This window comes from Carcharhinus amblyrhynchos, chromosome 6 (genome assembly GCF_965287045.1).
Source record: "Carcharhinus amblyrhynchos chromosome 6, sCarAmb.v2.hapA, whole genome shotgun sequence".
Lineage (NCBI taxonomy): Eukaryota > Metazoa > Chordata > Chondrichthyes > Carcharhiniformes > Carcharhinidae > Carcharhinus > Carcharhinus amblyrhynchos.
This window is the reverse complement of record NC_137329.1, coordinates 591,528-611,018: the sequence shown is the minus strand read 5'-3', so window position 1 is coordinate 611,018 and position 19,491 is coordinate 591,528. Positions and strand designations below refer to the sequence as shown.

Below are 19,491 nucleotides of genomic sequence, written 5' to 3'. Positions count from 1 at the left end.
TCAAAAGTCAAACCCATAGTAAGCAACTGGCCAAGATGGGTTACCCGGATAAGCACTTAGACCCTGCAAGGATCAGCTGGCAGGTGTATTCACAGACATTTTCAACCTCTCTTTACAACAATCTGAGGTCCCTATCTGCTTTAAGACGACGACCATCATCTCAGTACCCAAGTGTCTTAATCTCTATCGGCCAGTGGCTCTGACATCCATCATTATGAAGTGCTTCGAAAGGTTAGTCCTGGCATGAAACAATTCGAGCTTCACAGACTACCTGGATCCATTACAATTTGCCTACTGCTGCAACAGGTCTACAGCAAACGCCACCTCCTTGGCCTTGCACTCAACCCTGGAGCACCTCGATAATAAAAGAGACCCATGTCAGACTCCTATTTATTGACTACAACTCAGCCTTCAACAACATTATTGCCATGAAACTTAATTCCAAACTCCATGGCCTGGGCCTCGGCTCCTCCCTCTGCGACTTCCTACCTACTTCTACCTCTCAGACCACAATCAGTAAGGACAGACAACAATATCTCCCCCACGATCATCCTCAACACCGGTACCCCACAAGGCTGTGTTCCCAGCCCCCTACTATACTCTCTATACACCTATGACTGTGTGGCCAAATTTTCCTCCAATTTGATTTTCAAATTTGCTGACGACACCACCGTAGTGGGACAGATCTCAATGACAAGACAGAGTACAGGAAAGAGGTAGAGAATCTGGTGAACTGGTGCAGTGACAAGAATCTCTCCCTTGGTGTCAACAAAATAAAGGAGATTGTCATCAACTTCAGGAAGTGTAGAGAAGATGCCCCCATTTACATCAACATGGACGAAGCAGAAAGAGTCAAGACCTTCAAGTTTTTAGATGTCCAGATCACCAACAACCTGTCCTGGTCCTCCATGCCAACATTATAGTTAAGAAAACCCACCAATGCCTCTACTTTCTCAGATGACTAAGGAAATTTGGCGTGTCAGCTACGACTCTCACCAACTTTTACAGATGCCCCATAGAAAGAATTCTTTCTGGTTGCATCACTGATTGGTCTGGTTCCTGCTCTGCCCAAGACTAAAAGAAACTGTAAAGGGTTGTGGATGCAGCCCAGTCCATCAGGCAAACCAGCCTCCCATCCATTGACGCTGTCTACACTTCCTGCCTCAGCAAAGCAGCCAGCATAATTAAGCAGCCCATGCACCCCAGACATTCTTTCTTCCACCTCCTTCTGTCAGGAAAAAGATACAGAAGTCTGAGGTCATGTACCAGCCGACTCAAGGATAGCTTCTTCCCTGCTGTCGCCAGACTTTTGAAAGGACTTACCTCGCATTAAGTTGATCTTTCTCTACACCCTAGCTATGACTATAACACTACATTCTGCACTCTCTTGTTTCTTTCTCTACGAACGGAATGTTTTGTCTGTATAGCGCGCAAGAAATAATACTTTTCACTGCATGCTAATAGATGTGACAATAATAAAATCAAGCCAAACATGGGGTTACAGGGATAGGGTCTGGGTGGAATTATGTTCAGTGCAGACTCGATAGACCAAATGGCCTCCTTCTGCACTGTAGGGACTCTATGATACTCTACAGCTCTACGGTTGTGGTAATATTTATCTGTGATGTCTATTAAAAAATGGAAAGAAATGCAACAAAGTTATTTTATTTACAAACTTCCAACATCCAGAAAAAAATGTGTTGTGGAGCTGCAGAACAAATACTGCTTGCCTCGGCAATGCTGTTCTTTGACCAAAAAGAAATGACTGGGTCAAATTGCAGACAAATATTACAAATGTTTAAGTACATTCACATGGTAATTTGAAAAAATAAATGCGTTGAAGCAGCTTAGAGAAGCCTCACTCATCTCATTCACTGAATGAAAATATTAACTTATGAAGGGAGACTGAACAGGTTGGGTCCGCACACACTACAGTTTAGTAGAATAAAGGTGACCGTACTGAAACATCGATGGAGGGGACGTGGCCAGGTAGACACCAGAATGTTTTCTCTTGTGGGGGAGATCAGAAGTAGGAGATACAGGTTAAGAATAAACGGTATTTTTTTTAAGATGGAGATGGTAACAAATATTTTCTCTTATAGTTGTTAGTCTATGAAATTCTCTTCCTCAGAAAGCAGTGGGGCTGGAGCGCTGAATTTATTCAAGGCTGAGTTAGATAGATTTTGAAAGATAAAGGAGTCAAAAGTTATGGAGAGTAGACAGGAAAATGGGTTGAGACCACAACCAGGCCAGCCATGATCTGACCAAATGGCAGAGCAGTCTTGAAGGGCCGAATGGCCTATTCTACTCCTAAATCCTAAGTAACCTATCTCCAGTAAAAACACAGATATAAGATTTTCACACGATGGTGCTAACATCACATAGTATGCAAAGCTTTGGAGTGGAATAAAGAATAGCATACAGATTTGGCCACACAAGTAAATCTTAAATAACAATATGATGCAGCATTTGATTGGACGTGTTTATCAGTGACCAGAATGTTGCTCATTACCTGAACGACAGCAAGTACTTCTGGCAGCGAGTTCTGAGTAGGTTGCACAGGGTGCAGCAGGCAGAAGAGATGATGAGCAGGAGCATCAGAAAGTAACTGAAGGTCATTGGGGCTGTTCTGCGTAGGTTTAAAAAAGTTTTTATTTAAAATAACTTTTAATGTCTTGCAAAAATAACCTTCATATGCAGCGAATTATTAAAAGGTGCCTTAAATACATAGTGCAACTCCTGGCAGCCTCTTTTAAAATGTGCACATTGTTTAGAATGTTTTTATTCTGGATACTCATCACTTCTGACTGAAGTAAAGAATCATACTTACGCTCGCGAGTATGATTTTTTTTAAATGTAAAAGTTGATCTTTGAGATGAAAATTCAAACCAATTATAAATAACAAATGACAAACAAAATTACAAAAGGTTAGCAGCTTCTGTATTAAACATGTAATTCTTCCAAAAAGAGAAGATGGTTGAAGAGGTTAGGACATTATTCCCTGGAGCGTAAAAGAATGAGGGGAGATTTGATAGAGGTGTATAAAATTATGATGGGTATAGATAGTGTGAATGCAAGCAGGCTTTTTCCACTGAGGCTAGGGGGAAAAAAAAACTAAAGAACATGGGTTAATGATGAACAGGGAAAAGTTTAAAGGGAATATTAGCTGGGGGAGCGGGGGGGGGGGGGTCTTCACACAGAGAGTGGTGGGAGTGTGGAATGAGCTGCCATATAAAATAGTAAATGTGGGCTCACTTTTAACATTTAAAAAAAACTTGGACAGGTACATGGATGAGAGGGGTGTGGAGGGATATGGTCCAGGTGCAGGTCAGTAGGACTAGGCAGAAAAATGGTTCGGCACAGACAAGAAGGGCCTGTTTCTGTGCTGTAATGTCCTATGGTTCTATGGTAATTAAAGCTTATCATCATGGGAGTTGCCACAGACTCACCTTGTAATGTGATGCCACATACAGAGCCATCAATCGATGCAGGAAGGCTTCAGATGCTTTGTGATAACAGAACAGTGTGTCCCTATTCACATAGTAGCTGTAGTAGTTAAGGTAGGAAACTGCGAACTTCAAAAGCTCAGTTATGGTAACAGCAGAACTTGCCTTCATGGGTCACTACTCTAGTTCAGATATCCTACTTCACGATATTTAAACTAAAGTGGGAACCCATGAAGCCAAAAAGCACCGAAAGTCCAACCCACAAAGGATACATAAGAACATAAGAAATAGGAGCAGGAGTAGGCCATTCGGCCCCTCGAGCCTGCCCCGCCATTCAATAAGATCATGGCTGATCTGAAGTGGATCAGTTCCACTTTCCCGCTTTCTCCCCATAACCCTTAATTCCCTCTATCTACCCGTGACTTAAACATATTCAACGAGGTAGCCTCTGCTGCTTCAATGAGCAGAGAATTCCAGAGATTCACCACTCTTTGAGAGAAGTTCCTCCTCAACTCTGTTCTAAACTGCCCCCTCCTCATTTTGAGGCTGTGCCCTCTAGTTCTGGTTTCCCTTCTAAGTGGAAAGAATCTCTCTACCTCTACCCTATCTAGCCCCTTCATCATCTTGTAAATCTCTATAAGATCCCCCCTCAGCCTTCTAAACTCCGAGTACAGGCCCAGTCTATTCAATCTCTTTTCATAAGCTAACCCCCTCATCTCCGGTATCAGCCTGGTGAACCTTCTCTGTACTCCCTCCAAGGCCAATATATCCTTTCGCAAATAAGGGGACCAAAACTGCACTCAGTACTCCAGCTGCGGCCTCACCAGTACCTTGTACAGTTGTAGCAAGACCTCCCTGCTTTTATATTCTATCCCCCTCGCTATAAAGGCCAACATCCCATTCGCCTTCTTGATCACCTGCAGACTGGGTTTGTGCGATTCGTGCACAAGGACCCCCAGATCCCTCTGCACCGTAGCACACATATTCCATCCTATTATTTCTTCCAAAATGGATAACCCCACATTTGCTAACATTATACTCCATCTGCCAGGTCCTCACCCACTCACTCAGCCTAATCAAATCTCTCTGCAGACTTTCCACACCCTCCACACAATTCCCTTTTCCACTCATTTTCGTGTCATCAACAAATGTTGTTACCCTACACTCAGCCCCCTCCTCCAGATTGTCTATGTAAATGGTAAACAGTTGAGGTCCCAGCACCGATCCCTGCGGCACTCCACTAGTCACCAACTGCCAACCAGAAAAGCACCCATTGATACCAACTCTCTGCTTCCTGTTAGACAACCAATCGTCAATCCACGCTAACACCTTACCCCCAACTCCGTGCACCCTAACCTTCTGAAGCAATCTTTTGTGCGGCACCTTATCGAACGCCTTTTGAAAATCGAGAAACACCACATCCACCGGTTCCCCTCTGCCTACATAAGAACATAAGAAATAGGAGCAGGAGTAGGCCATCTAGCCCTTCGAGCCTGCCCCGCCATTCAATAAGATCATGGCTGATCTGTCGCTGCTCAGTTCCACTTTCCCGCCCTCTCCCCATAACCCTTAATCCCCTCTCTTATCAAAAACCCATCAACCCGCGTCTTAAAAATATTTAGCGAGGCAGCCTCCACCACTTCAACGGGCAGAGAATTCCAGAGATTCACCACCCTTTGAGTGAAGAAGTTCCTCCTCAACTCCGTTCTAAACCGCCCCCCTTTTATCTTGAGGCTGTGCCCCCTAGTCCTACTGTCTTTTTTGAGCGGGAAGAGTCTCTCCACCTCTATCCTATCCATCCCATTCATCATCTTATACGTCTCAATGAGATCTCCCCTCATTCTTCTAAACTCTAACGAGTACAAGCCCAGTTTATTCAGCCTCTCCTCATAGCTCAACCCCCTCAACTCCGGTATCAGCCTAGTAAACCTCCTCTGCACTCCCTCCAAGGCCAAAATATCTTTGCGCAGGTGCAGCGCCCAAAACTGCACACAGTACTCCAGCTGCGGCCTCACCAATGCCCTATACAGCCGCAGCAAGACCTCCCTACTTTTATATTCCATCCCCCTCGCTATGAAGGCCAGCATCCCATTTGCCTTCCTGACCACCTGCTGTACCAGCAAGCTGGGTTTTTGCACAAGGTCCCTCTGCACCGTCGCCTGCTGCAGTTTTTCGCCCCGTAAGTAACAGTCCTTCCTACCATTCTTCCTACCAAAGTGGACCACCTCACACTTGCCAACATTAAATTCCATTTGCCATTTCCTGGCCCATTCGCCCAGCCTATCTAGATCCTTCTGCAGACTCTCCACACCCTCCGCTCAATTTGCCGTTCCCCCAATCTTGGTGTCGTCAACAAATTTCGACACCCTACACTCGGTTCCCTCCTCCAGATCATCTATATAGATGGTAAAAAGCTGAGGCCTCAGCACCGACCCCTGGGGCACTCCACTAGTCACCAACCGCCAATCCGAATAGCACCCATTGACCCCCACTCTCTGCCTCCTATTTGACAACCAATCCTCTATCCACGCTAACACCCTACCCCCAACTCCATGTCCCTCGACCTTCTGCAATAACCTCGTGAGGTACTTTGTCAAACGCCTTCTGAAAATCTAGAAAGGCTCTCCTCTATCCACCGCCCTAGACACATCCTCATAGAACTCCAGTAAATTTGTCAGACACGACTTCCCTTTAATGAAACCGTGCTGCGTCTGCTCTATCAAGCAATTCCCTTCAAGATGCCTCGCAATTTCCTCCTTAATGACAGATTCTAACATTTTACCTACCACAGACGTTAAACTAACCGGCCTATAATTCCCCGCCTTTTGCCTGGCACCCTTCTTAAACAACGACGTAACATTAGCCGTTTTCCAATCATCCGGCACTTCCCCGGAATCCAGTGACGTTTGGAAAATAATCACCAAGGCATCCACTATCACCTCCGCCATTTCTTTCAGAACCCTCGGATGCATTCCATCCGGTCCTGGGGACTTGTCCACAATCAGCCCCTCCAGTCTGTCGAGCACCGCCTCTCTAGTAACAGTAATGTCATTAAGACCCTCACTAGTCACATCTTCATAAAACATGCTTCTTCATAAAACCAGACACAATTCTGCATTTGTACCACTCATTGATTTATCCTGAATTTAATGCATCAGAAAGTACGAAGAGTTGTAAAGGTTTATGGCATGGAAACAGGTCCTTCGGCCCAACCTGTCCACCATGCCCCTTTTTTTAACCCCTAAGCTAATCCCTATTGCCCGCATTTGGCTCATATCCCTCTATACCCAAGTTACCCAGGTAACTGTCTAAACACTTTTTAAAACACAAATTTGTACCCACCTCTACTACGACCTCTGGCAGCTTGTTCCAGACACTCACCACTCTGTGTGAAAAAACTGCCCCCTGGACATTTTTGTATCTCTCCCCTCTCACCTTAAACCATTTAGTTTTAGACTCTCCCACCTTTGGGAAAAGATATTGACTATCTAGCTGATCTGTGCCCCTCATTATTTTATAGACCTCTATAAGATCACCCCCTCAGCCTCCTACACTCCAGCGAAAAAAAGTCCCAGTCTATCCAACCTCTCCTTATAACTCAAACCATTAAATCCCCGTAGCATCCTAGCAAATCTTTTCTGTGCTCTTTGTAGTTTAATAATATCCTTTCTATAATAGGGTGAAGACAGACATTTCTTTGCACAACAAAGGGGAACAAATCTTAAATGAGAACAAGAAGTGAGAATGTTCTCTAAAGATATAAGCAAATGAACAAGAACACTGATGCAAGTTTGTCTGTGGCCTGCACCACTCGAGGTGTACAAAGTGGGGCAAGACGTCAATGCATAAAATCTTCCTAGTTTTAATACAGGAATTTCAGCTTCAAGATTTTCTGTTTAGCCTTTCCAAGAACCTTTTGTATGATAATGAATTACTGTCAGAATGTAGGCAGTTGTCAGGAATGAAACAAGGTCATCTGTAAGCATATAAATAATAAAAGGGCGATAAAAGAGTAGGGTCGATTAGGGATAGAAAAAGGAGACGTGAAGGCAGAAACAGCGCAAGTATTAAGTACTTTACAAAGGAAGATGTTACCCAGGCTGAGGACAGGGGATAACAGATACACTTGAGGAATGTAGAGTTCAGAAGAAGGGAGGTGTTAGAAAAGCTATCTTTGCTTAAAATTGATAAGGCTCTAGGACTGTGTGAGATGCTGATAACCTTCCAGTCTTCCTTAAACACAGGTGCTGCCAGACAACTGGAGAATTAGGAATGTTGTTCCCTTGTTCAAAAAGCAATGTAATTACAGAGTAGTCAGTTTGACTTCAGTGGTAGGGCAACTTCTAGAAACAATGACTGGGGAGGAAAAAAAATCAATAGTCACTTAGAGAGGTAAAGGATAATTAAGTAAAGCCAACATGGATTTATTCATGGAAAATCATATTTAACTAACTTGCTGGAGTTTTTTGATGAAGGAACAAAGAAGGTTGATAAGGTCATCACTGTTTATATGGTGGACATGGATTTTCAAAAGGCATTTGATACAGTGCCACACAACAAATTGAGAGCAGATCTCTAATTCATAGGATAAAAGGAAAAGTAGGCACTTGGACAAGAAACTGGCTGAATGACAGGAAACAGCGATAAATGGCTGTTTCTCAGGTTTGCAGTGAAGTTCTCCAGGGGCAGTTTTGCTTTTCCTGATACATATTAATGACCTAGACTACGGTGTTCAGGGTATCAAAATCGAGCTTGTCTACAATATGGCATCACAAATAAACATCCTAGCCAAGGACTATTTTTGGATCTGGTGCAGAAAGGCAAAATTTGTGGATTATATGATGACGGGAAATACTGTCAACTGTAACGAGGATAGTCTTGATGTTCAATAGAACATAGACTTGTTGGATTGGGCAGACAAGTGGAGATGAAATTCAATGTAGAGAAATGTGAGGTGATTAATGTGAAGGAAGAATATAGAAAGGGAGAAACTCTAAAGAAGGTGTAGAAACAGACGGACTTTGGTATATTTGTCATTGAAGGTGGCAGAGCAGGTTGAGATAGCAGTTAATAAAGCGACTGTACTTCAGGCTTTATTAATAGGAGTCTGAGTGTTTCACAGGCAGATATTGATTTACCACATTAGGTACTAGAAATTCTGAGATTTCCAACTTTTGTCTTGTGCTATAGTTCAGCACAAATATCAATTTCCATTCTTCCCGTCTGGACCTGGCCCCCTGAAGAAAGTCCAGCTCTGAAATCACAGGCTTCAATGAGTTACTCTCAACTCACTCAGAAGCTAGTCCTGGTTTACTCTTAAAAGGGCCTGCATTTCTAACATTGTCACTGAGTAGAAGAGTAAGGAGATCATAGTGAACTTGTATAAGACACTAATTAGGCCGTATCTGGAGACTGCATTCAGTTCTGGGCACCATACTTGATGACAGCATTGGATACAGAGGAGATTCACAAGAGGGACAAATAGCTGTAGCTATAAGGACAGATTATTTTCCTTGGAGAAATGAAGGCTAAGAGGAAATTTGATGGAAGTATTCTAGATCGAGGATGTTATGGACAAGGTAAATAGTGAGAAACTGTTCCCTCTCAAGAGCACATCAAGAACTAGAGACCACAAACTCAAAATAAGTGACAAAAGAAGTAAAGTATTGAGAGGAAAAGACTTTTCATTCAGGGTGGTTGGAGTCTGAACAAATCTTCTGAGGGGGTGGAGGAGGCAGCTATGATCACATAGTTGGACTGCTATCTGAAAAGAACGTGCAGAGTTATTGGGATAAGACGGGCGAGTGGGACTAGGTAGAATGCTCTTTCAGAGAGCCAGTGCATACTCGATAGACCAAATGGCCTCCTTCAGCACTGTAAAGATTCTGTGATTCAGTATTTCTGCAATAGATCCAAAAATACTCCATGGCTAGGCTATTTTGTTGTGACCCATATTGTAGACAAACCCAATAAACCCAGTTTTCATGTACATACACCTAAAATATCCACATCTCAAAGTCACAATGTTTTAATGCCAAGTATTATTTCTCAGATCCCAAGAATCTCTTTCAGATCTCAACATATAAATCAGTCAGTAACTGGGACTCAAACACAGGAGAAGAAGACGCATTTAAATAGATTTCAGTGATTTGAGAACATAAATTCCTGAAATTATCACTCTGGTTAGTCTTGAAGTTCTAACGAACACAGTTCCTCGGTACTTTTGGCTGTGAAAAAAATATATATAAAATATGCTGGTGGATACAGATCACACATCTCTGGAACTGGGCAGCCTGAGATGATTCGAGGAATATTCAAACAATCTAAGCACAGCAGATCATTCAGCCACTTCTCCACTGGGTCGCCGGGGGCATATCGAATTGCCTCATGTAAAGAAATTTCATGCAGGGACCGGACTGTCAACAAATAGAGAGAGATTAGCTAATGCGTTATAACCTAACACAATATTAATATATGTACTATACTTTCCTTAGCACCTGAAAAAGGAACTATCCAGCAATTCCAGTTTCAGGGCTGCCTGACTTCAATGTATCACCCAACCACTTGTGGTTTTGTTCAAGAATCGAGCAGCTGATGAATGTCTAACCTCCCCCAGTACAAATGCATTCGACAATCTCTACACTGCAACAGGGAACGCAGTGTCATAACAATGGAAAAAGCCTAATCGAGGCAAAAGACTAGGTAGAGAAGTAAACATGGAAAATTGAATCTGCTTTACTACCAAATAGATATAAATGCCATTTGTATAAATCACAGTACTCAAAGAATGAATACTTGCTGAAGAATTACTGTTGTCTGATTAAATGCTTGGTTACTCTGGAGCATTTAGCTTCTTGTAAGAATGTGGGGAGAAACTCAAAAATTGACATTCTTGGAAAATATAAACGGCAAACCTTTTGTAATAAAAGTTTAATTACAATTGCACTGGAGAGGGTACAGAGGAGATTCACCAGGATGTTGCCTGGTCTGGAGCATTTCAGTTATGAAGCGAGGCTGGTTATGCTGGAATTGTTTTCCCCACTTAAGGGCGTTCAAATGGTCAGTGGATAGGCATATGGATAACATTGGAATAGTTTAGGTTAGAGGGTCATTAGATTCGTTCCACTGGTCGGCGCAACATCGAGGGCCGAAGGGCCTGTACTGTGCTGTAATGTTCTATGTTCAGAGCAGGGAAGGCTGAGAAAGGATCTGTTTGAGGCATACAAAACTACGAGGGACAGAGATAGGATAGATAGTAAGAAACATTTCCCCTTAATAGGAGAGTCAGAGGAGGCAGAGATTTAAGGCAAAGGGCAGGAGAATAGAGGGGATTTGAGAAAAAGCTTTTTCATCCAAAAGACAGTGTCACTGCCTGAACGAGTGGTAGAGAGAGAAGGACAATATTTAAGGAGCATTTAAATGAACATTAAAATACCACAGCACACAAGACTATGGACCAAATGCTGGAAAATGGGATTAGATGAGATAGGTGTTTGATGGCTGATGCAGACACAATGGGTCAAAGGGCCTCTTCTTGTGCTGCTGCAAAACTGATTCTAAAATGAACTTGCTGCAAATGTTTTAAAGCAGTTCTGTTTATCTCCCAGTAATAAAACATATTAATTAATAAATATTTAATAGTGTGCAATCCAGTATGTTTTGAGAGGTAAATCCCACAGTTAACACTTCCTATACAATGGCCTTCACCTATAATTATGGTGTATCATTATCACTGCTATATCATAAACACAATTAAACTAAAGACTCTATCATGACACAAGATTCAACATTAAATCTTGCAAATACGCCTTGAAATTTACCAAAACAACAAGGGCAAAGTTTAATTTACACCTGTCCCTACAGAAAACACTCATCCCCAAATGAAGACCAGCAGCTGGTTCAATGACTATATACAAAGAAGAGATGATGACGGAATTCCTTTGTATTTGATGGTACGTAAACACAAGGCCATATTGTCACAAGGCCTTACTTCTGCTGCAGAGAAGAAACAAGAAAAGTCAGGAAGGGAAACTGCTCTGTGGAGAAATTGCCATCTATCTTCCTGCAGGTCAAGAAAGGTCTGAAAATCTGACAGATTGTAAACTCTTCTGGCAAAATGAACCTGCAAGCCCAAAATAAACTAAAGGGCACATGGTTTTCTTGTTATATTGCTAATTAAAATTTCCAAACAATGTAAATACTGAATTTAAATGAAATTAGAAAAATACAGGTCAAGTTTTTATGATCTAAAACACTAGGAGCCAATTACATCTTGAATTTCAGATAACTTTGGTTTTTGGGTACTGTATATAAGCTTACAATAGACTATGCCTAGGCTAGTTATAGTCTAAAATAAATAAACTGGCTAGAAAAATAAGATACATCACTGAAGATGATGACAATAAAAATTGCAAAGTAAACAACGCAGATAAACAAGTAGACAGAAGGTGGATTAGTTTTTTGGATGTGTTCATTTTCAGATTTATGATAAAGGCATACTCCACCTGGAACAAACCAGGCACTTTGTGCAAGAGGCGGAACTAACCCGGAGATCAGAATTTCCTTATACAGAAAAGATTCTCGGCAGATAAACGAGTAAAGAAGTAATGAAGAAGAAAAGGCAGCTTCAATACCTGTGCTGAGTTTGGCAGTGGATGTGGTTTTATTCTCTGCAGTCAAACTGACTTTGCTTTGATCAGTTTGTTGGCGCAGCTGCTGTATCAGTTTTAAAGAGAGTGAACGACCTGTCCCTTCATATCTGAAAGCAGAAACATTCTAAATTCACGGTTAGAATAGTGCTGAAAGACCACAAAAAGAATCTTAATGGAGTTTATTATAAATCTCCAAGTCTTGCTGAAAATTTCAAAATTCAAGATCTACTTATAAATAAACAGAATAATCTCAACTAGAACTTGCAGTGATTTAACTGTAAAACTTCAGCATAACTCAATGTTGCTAAATTCCAAGACTGTACACCAGGCATACTCACACCAGGAGCAGGCCATCTGGCCCCAGGAATCTATTTTGCCATTCAATAAGATCATGGTGAGTCTGACTTTGGCCTTAACATCACTTTCCTCCCTACCCTCACTGAACCTTCGATTCCCCTGTTAAATCAAAACTCAGTCCAGTTTTGTCTTTGTGGAAGATGGCACTTATGTGGCACAAATGTTATTTATCACTTTATTCATTTGTGGGACATGCAATTATTGCCCACCCCTAGCTGCCTAGTCATAGAATCTCTACCACGCAGAAGGAGGGCATTCGGCCTATCAAGCCTACACCAACAACAATCCCACCCAGGCCCCATCCCCGTAACCCCATGCATTTATACCTTGCTAATCCCCAACATTAAGGGTCAATTTAGCATGGCCAATCCACCTAACCTACACATTTTTGGACTGCGGGAGGAAACCCATGCAGAAGGGGAAGAATGTGCAAACTCGGCACAATCACCCGAGGCTGGAATTGAACCCAGTCCCTGGCACTGAGAGGCAGCTGTGCTAACCGTTGTGCCACTGTGCTGCCATCATCCCAAGCTGAATGTTGTCCAAGTGTTGCCATATATGGGCTCAGACTACTTCAGTATCTGACAAGTTAATATTGGTGCTGAACATTGTGCAGTCATCAGTGAACGTCTCCACCTCTGAATTTATGGAGGGAAGGTCATTGATGAAGCAACTGAAAATGGCTGGGCCTAGGACACTTCCCTGAGGAACTCCTGCAGTGATGTCCTGGGACTGGGGCCTCCAACATCCACAATCATTTTACTTTGTTCTAGGTTATGACCCCAACCATTGGAAAGTTCCCCCCAATATTCCCATTGACTTCAGTTTTGCTAGAGCTCCTTTATGCCACACTCGGTCAAACACTGCCTTTGTGCCAAGGGCAGTCACACTCACCTCACATCTGGCACTCAGCTCATGTGTCCATGTTTAAACCCTGGCAAAACCCAAACTGAGCATCAATGAGCAGGTTATTGCTAAGTGCTGGATGATCACACTGTCGACAACACCCTCCTTGCTGGTGATGGAGAATAGACTGATGGGGCGTTAATTGGCTGGGTTTAATTTCTCCTGCCTTTTGTGGATAGGAACATGGGAAATTGGTGGAAAATGCCATTCCATCTGTCATGCCTGCTGTGCCACTTTCCCCAAATAAGAACACAAGAACTAGGAGCAGGAGTCAGCCATCTGACCCCTCAAGCCTGCTCCGCCATTCAATAAGATCACGGCTGATCTTTTCGTGGGCTCAGTTCCATTTACCTTCCCGCTCACCATAACCCTTAATTCCTTTACTATTCAAAAATGTATTTATTCTTGCCTTAAAAACATTCAATGAGGGAGCCTCAACTGCTTCACTGGGCAGGGAATTCCACAGATTCACAACCCTTTGTGTGAAGAAGTTCCTCCTCAACTCAGTCCTAAATCTGCTCCCCCTTATTTTGAGGCTATGCCTCCTAGCTCTAGTTTCACCTGCCAGTGGAAACAACTTCCCTGTTTCTATCTTATCTATTCCTTTCATAATCTTATATATTTCTATAGAATCTCCTCTCATTCTTCTGAATTCCAATGAGTATAGCCCCAGTCTACTCAATCTCTCCTCATAAGCCAACCCTCTCAACTCCGGAATCAACCTAGTGAATCTCCTCTGCACCCCCTCCAGTGCCAGTATATCCTTTCTCAAGTAAGGAGACCAAAACTGTACACAGTACTCCAGGTGTGGCCTCACCAGCACCTTATACAGCTGCAATATAACCTCACTGTTTTTTAAACTCCATCCCTCTAGCAATGAAGGAGAAAATTCCATTTGCCTTCTTAATTACCTGCTGTACCTGCAAACCAACTCCTTGAGATTCCTGCACAAGGACACCCAGGTCCCTCTGCACAGCAGTATGCTGCAATTAAATCCATTAATGTCACTTGTCCCCAGAAGTCAGTCAATCTCAGTCTCAAACACAGTCAACGACTGAGCTCCCACATCCCCTGTGGGATACAGAATTCCAAAGATTCACCACCCTCTGAGGGAATTCCTCCTCATGTCTTACTCACCTGCAAATCATTCTCATTGTTCTTCGGAGAGGAGGATCAATTTGTGGCTGGAGTGTGAAGGTAAGCGATAGACTATTCTTTTAGTTTTTTGCGGGCACATGGGACCTGCTCAGATGGGATGGTCTTCGTCCGAATCGTGCTGGGACCAGAGTCCTGGTGAATCGTATAACTAGGACTGTAGTTAGGGCTTTAAACTGGGGGGTTGTGTGTGTGTGTGTGTGTGTGTGTGTGTGTGTGAGTGCAGGGGTGGGGGAAATTACAAAATCTAAAGTAAAGGAGAAGGTAAATGTGCAGGTTAATGTTGATGATTTTCCACTAATAAAAGGAGTAGGGGGCATGAGAGAGGTTAGTAGCATTTCTACAAATAAGGTCCAGATAAAGGCTGGTATAAAAACACTTTACCTGAATGCACAAAACATTCCGAACAAAGTGAATGAACTGATGGTGCAGATCAGCACAAATGGATATGATCTAGTGGCCATTATGGAAACGTGGTTGCAGAGTGACAGGGACTGGGAGCTGAATGTCCAGGGGTATCAGGTGTTTAGGAAGGATAGATGGGAAGAAAAAGTGGGTGGGGTAGCTCTGTTAATTAAGGATAATATCAGGGTGGTAGTAAGGGAAGATATAGGCTCCAAAGAGCAAAACGTGGAATCGTTGTGGGTGGAGATAAGGAATAGTAATGGGAGGAAGACGCTGGTGGGTGTGGTCTATAGGCCCCCAAATAATAACTTTGAGGTGGGGCGGGCTATAAACAAGCAAATAAATGATGCGTGCAGAAACAGAACGGCGGTAATTATGGGGGATTTTAATCTGCATATTGATTGGATGACCCAATTCAGACACGGTGGGTTTGAGGAAGATTTCTTGGATTGCTGTCGGGATAGTTTCCTTGAACAGTATGTGACGGAACCTACGAGGGAGCGAGCTATCTTAGATCTGGTGTTATGTAACGAGGCAGAATTAGGGATCTTCTTGTGAGGGATCCTGTTAGGACGAGTGATCATAGTATGGTTGAATTTCTGATGCAGATGGAGGATGAGAAAGTAGGGTCCTGAACCTGTGTCCTCTGTTTGAACAGAGGGGAGTACGAAAGGATGAGAGAGGAATTGGCAAATGTAGATTGGGGACGCAGATTGGTTGGTAGGACGGCTGAGGAACAGTGGAGGATTTTTAAATCATTTTCGGTACTCAGCAGAAATATATTCTGATGGTAAAGAAGGAATGTAGGAGAAGGGATAACCAGCCGTGGTTATCAAAGGAAATAAAGGAGAGTATTAAATTTAAAGCTGATGCATTCAGAGCGGTTAAAAATAGTGGGCAATTAGAAGATTGGGAAAGATTTAAAAATCAACAAAGAATGACTAAAAAAGCAATAAAGAAAGAAAAGATAGAGTGTGAAGCTAAACTAGCTCTAAATATAAGAAATGATAGTAGAAGTTTTTACAAATATATAAAGAGGAGGAGGCTGGCTAGAGTGAATGTTGGACCTTTGGAGGACGAGAGGGGGGATTTAGTGGTGGGTAACGAGGAAATGGCTGAGGCTTTAAGTAAGTTTTTTGTGTTGGTCTTCACAGAGGAGGACACGAATAGCTTACTGAATATTAAAGATAGAAGGATGGTAGGAGTTGAGGGCCTTAATACAATTACTGTCACTAGAGAGGTAGTGCTTGGTAGACTAACGGGACTGATGGTGGACAAGTCCCCAGGACCTGATGGAAGGCATCCCAGGGTTCTGAAGGAAGTGGCAGAGGTGATAGTGGATGCCTTAGTAATTATTTATCAAAATTCACTGGATTCCAGGGAAGTGCCAGATGATTGGAAAACGGCTAATGTTACGCCGCTGTTTAAAAAGGGTAGCAGGCAAAAGGCAGGGAATTATAGGCCGGTTAGTTCAATGTCTGTAGCTGGAAAAATGCTAGAATCTGTCATCAAAGAAGAAATAGCACAACACCTGGAAAAGAATGGTTTGATCAAGCAGACATAGCACGGATTCGTTAAGGGGAAGTCACGTTTAAGAAATTTATTGGATTTCTATGAGGATGTGACTAGTGTGGTAGACAGAGGGGAACCGGCGGATATGGTGTTTTTAGATTTCCAGAAGGCGTTTGAAAAGATGCCTCACAAAAGGTTGCTGCAGAAGGTTAGGGTGCACGGAGTTGGGGGTAAGGTGTTAGCGTGGATTGAGGATTGGTTGTCTAATAGGAAGCAGAAAGTTGGAATCAATGGGTGCTTTTCTGGTTGGCAGTTGGTGACTACTGGAGTGCCGCAGGGATCGGTGCTGGGACCTCAACTGTTCACCATTTACATAGATGATCTGGAGGAGGGGGCTGAGTGTAGGGTGACAAAATTTGCTGATGACACAAAGATGAGTGGAAAAGCAAATCGCATGGAGGGTGTGGAAAGTCTGCAGAGAGATCTGGATAGGCTGAGCGAGTGGGTGAGGACCTGGCAGATGGAGTATAATGTTAGCAAGTGCGAGGATATCCACTTTGGTGGAAATAATAAAAGGAGGGATTATTATTTAAACGGCGAAAAGCTGCAGCATGCTACGGTGCAGGGGGATCTGGGAGTCCTTGTGCACGAGTCACAAAAACCCAGTCTGCCGGTGCAGCAGGTGATCAAAAAGGCGAATGGAATGTTGGCCTTTATAGCGAGGGGGATAGAATATAAAAGCAGGGAGGTCTTGCTGCAACTGTACAGGGCACTGGTGAGGCCGCAACTGGAGTACTGTGTGCAGTTTTGGTCCCCGCATTTGAGAAAGGATATATGAGAACTTAGAACATAGAACATTACAGCGCAGAACAGGCCCTTCAGCCCACGATGTTGCGCCGACCAATTAAAAAGCAATGACCCTCTAATCTAAACCAATCCCTTTCCATCCATAAACCTATCCACGGATCTCTTAAACGCCCCCAAACTAGGTGCATTTACAACTGCAGCAGGCAGGGCATTCCAATCCCTCACCACCCTCCGGGTAAAGAACCTACCTCTGACATCCGTCCTATAACTACCACCCCTTAATTTAAAGCTATGCCCCCTCGTGCTAGCTTTCTCCATCCGAGGAAAAAGGCTATCACTGTCCACCCTATCTAAACCTCTAATCATCTTATATGTTTCAATAAGATCCCCTCTTAGCCGCCTTCTTTCTAACGAAAACAACCTCAAATCCCTCAGTCTCTCCTCATAGTACCTCCCCTCCATACCAGGCAACATCCTGGTAAACCTCCTCTGCACCCTCTCCAAAGCCTCCACATCCTTCCTATAATGTGGGGACCAGAACTGCACACAATACTCCAAGTGCGGCCACACCAGAGTTTTGTACAGTTGCAACATGACGCTGCGGCTCCTAAATTCAATCCCCCTACCAATAAACGCCAAGACGCCGTATGCCTTCCTAACAACCTTATCTACTTGATTCCCAACTTTCAGGGATCTATGTACACATACACCTAGATCCCTCTGTTCATCCACACTATTCAGAGTCCTACCGTTAGCCCTATACTCGACACATCTGTTATTCCTGCCAAAGTGAATTACCTCACACTTTTCCGCATTATTGGCCTTGGAGGGAGAACAGAGAAGGTTCAGCAGGCTGATACCAGAGATGAAGGGGTTATCTTATGAAGAGAGATTGAATCGACTTGGTCTGTACTCGTTAGAGTTTAGAAGGCTGAGGGGGGATCTTATACAGACTTACAAGATAATGCAGGGGATGGATAGGGTAGAGGTAGAGAGATTCTTCCCGCTCAGAAAGGAAACCAGAACTAGAGGGCACAGCCTCAAAATAAGGGCGGGGGGGCACAGTTTAGAACAGAGTTGAGGAGGAACTTCTTCACTCAAAGGGTGGTGAATCTCTGGAATTCTCTGCACTTTGAAGTGGTGGAGGCTACCTCGCTAAATATATTTAAGTCACGGGTAGATGGATTTCTGACAGACAAGGGAATTAAGGGTCATGGGAAGAAAGCGGGAAAGTGGAACTGATCCACTTCAGATCAGCCATGATCTTATTGAATGGCGGGGCAGGCTCAAAGGGCTAGGTGGCCTACTCCTGCTCCTATTTCTTATGTTCTTATGTATCCTCTGTGGGTGGAAGTTCAGAACAGGAAGGGGTCAATAACTTTACTGGGTGTTTTCTGTAGGCCACCCAATAGTAACAGGGTTGTTGAGGAGGAGATAGGGAAACAGATCCTGGAGAGATGCAATAATAACAGAGTTGTCGTGATGGGAGATTTTAATTTCCCAAATATCGATGGGAATATCCCTAGGGTAAGGAGTTTGGATGGGGAGGAGTTTGTTAAGTGTGTTCAGGAGGGTTTCCTGACACAGTATGTGGATAAGCCTACAAGAGGAAAGGCTGTGCTCGATCTGATATTGGGTAATGAACCTGGACAGGTGTCAGATCTCTCAGTGGGAAAGCATTTTGGGGACAGTGATCATAACTCTATTTCCTTTACACTAGCATTGGAGAAGGATAAGATCAGGCAAGCTAGGAAAGTGTTTATCTGGAGTAAGGGGAAATATGAAGCCATCAGGTAGGAAATTAGAAATGTAAATTGGAAGGAGGTATTCGCAGGAAAACGTACAGAAGTAACGTGGCAGATTTTCAAGGAATGTTTGTCTGGAACTCTGCACAGCAACGTTCTGATGAGACAGGGAGGTTTTGGTAGGTTACAGGAACCGTGGTGCACGAAAGTTGTAATGAATCTAGTCAAAAAGAAAAGCAAAGTGTACAAAAGGTTCAGGGAGCTAGGTAATATTAGGGATCTAGGGGGGTATACGAGTGGTAAGAAGGAACTTAATAAGGAAATTAGGAGAGCCAGAAGGATTCATGAAAATAGAACAAAGAGAATTACAGCACAGTACAGGCCCTTCAGCCCTCCAAGCCTGCACCGACGCTGCTGCCTGACTTAACTAAAACCCCCTACCCTTCCAGGGACCGTACGCCTCTATTCCCATCTTATTCATGTACTTAGAGCATTACAGCACAGTAC

At 43.3% G+C, this 19,491-nt stretch overlaps 1 protein-coding gene across 1 annotated transcript in view; it reads right to left on the bottom strand.

Moving 5' to 3' along the window:
• The window catches only part of nat10 (N-acetyltransferase 10), a 178,120-nt gene that overhangs the window by 65,942 nt on the left and 92,687 nt on the right, over nt 1-19,491 (bottom strand). The window contains exons 13-16 of the mRNA XM_080189838.1: nt 12,080-12,204; nt 9,712-9,862; nt 3,450-3,546; nt 2,513-2,629 (exon numbers count right to left, since the gene is read on the bottom strand). Coding sequence (XP_080045964.1) covers nt 2,513-2,629; nt 3,450-3,546; nt 9,712-9,862; nt 12,080-12,204 — 490 coding nt within the window. The remainder of the gene's footprint in view (nt 1-2,512; nt 2,630-3,449; nt 3,547-9,711; nt 9,863-12,079; nt 12,205-19,491) is intronic.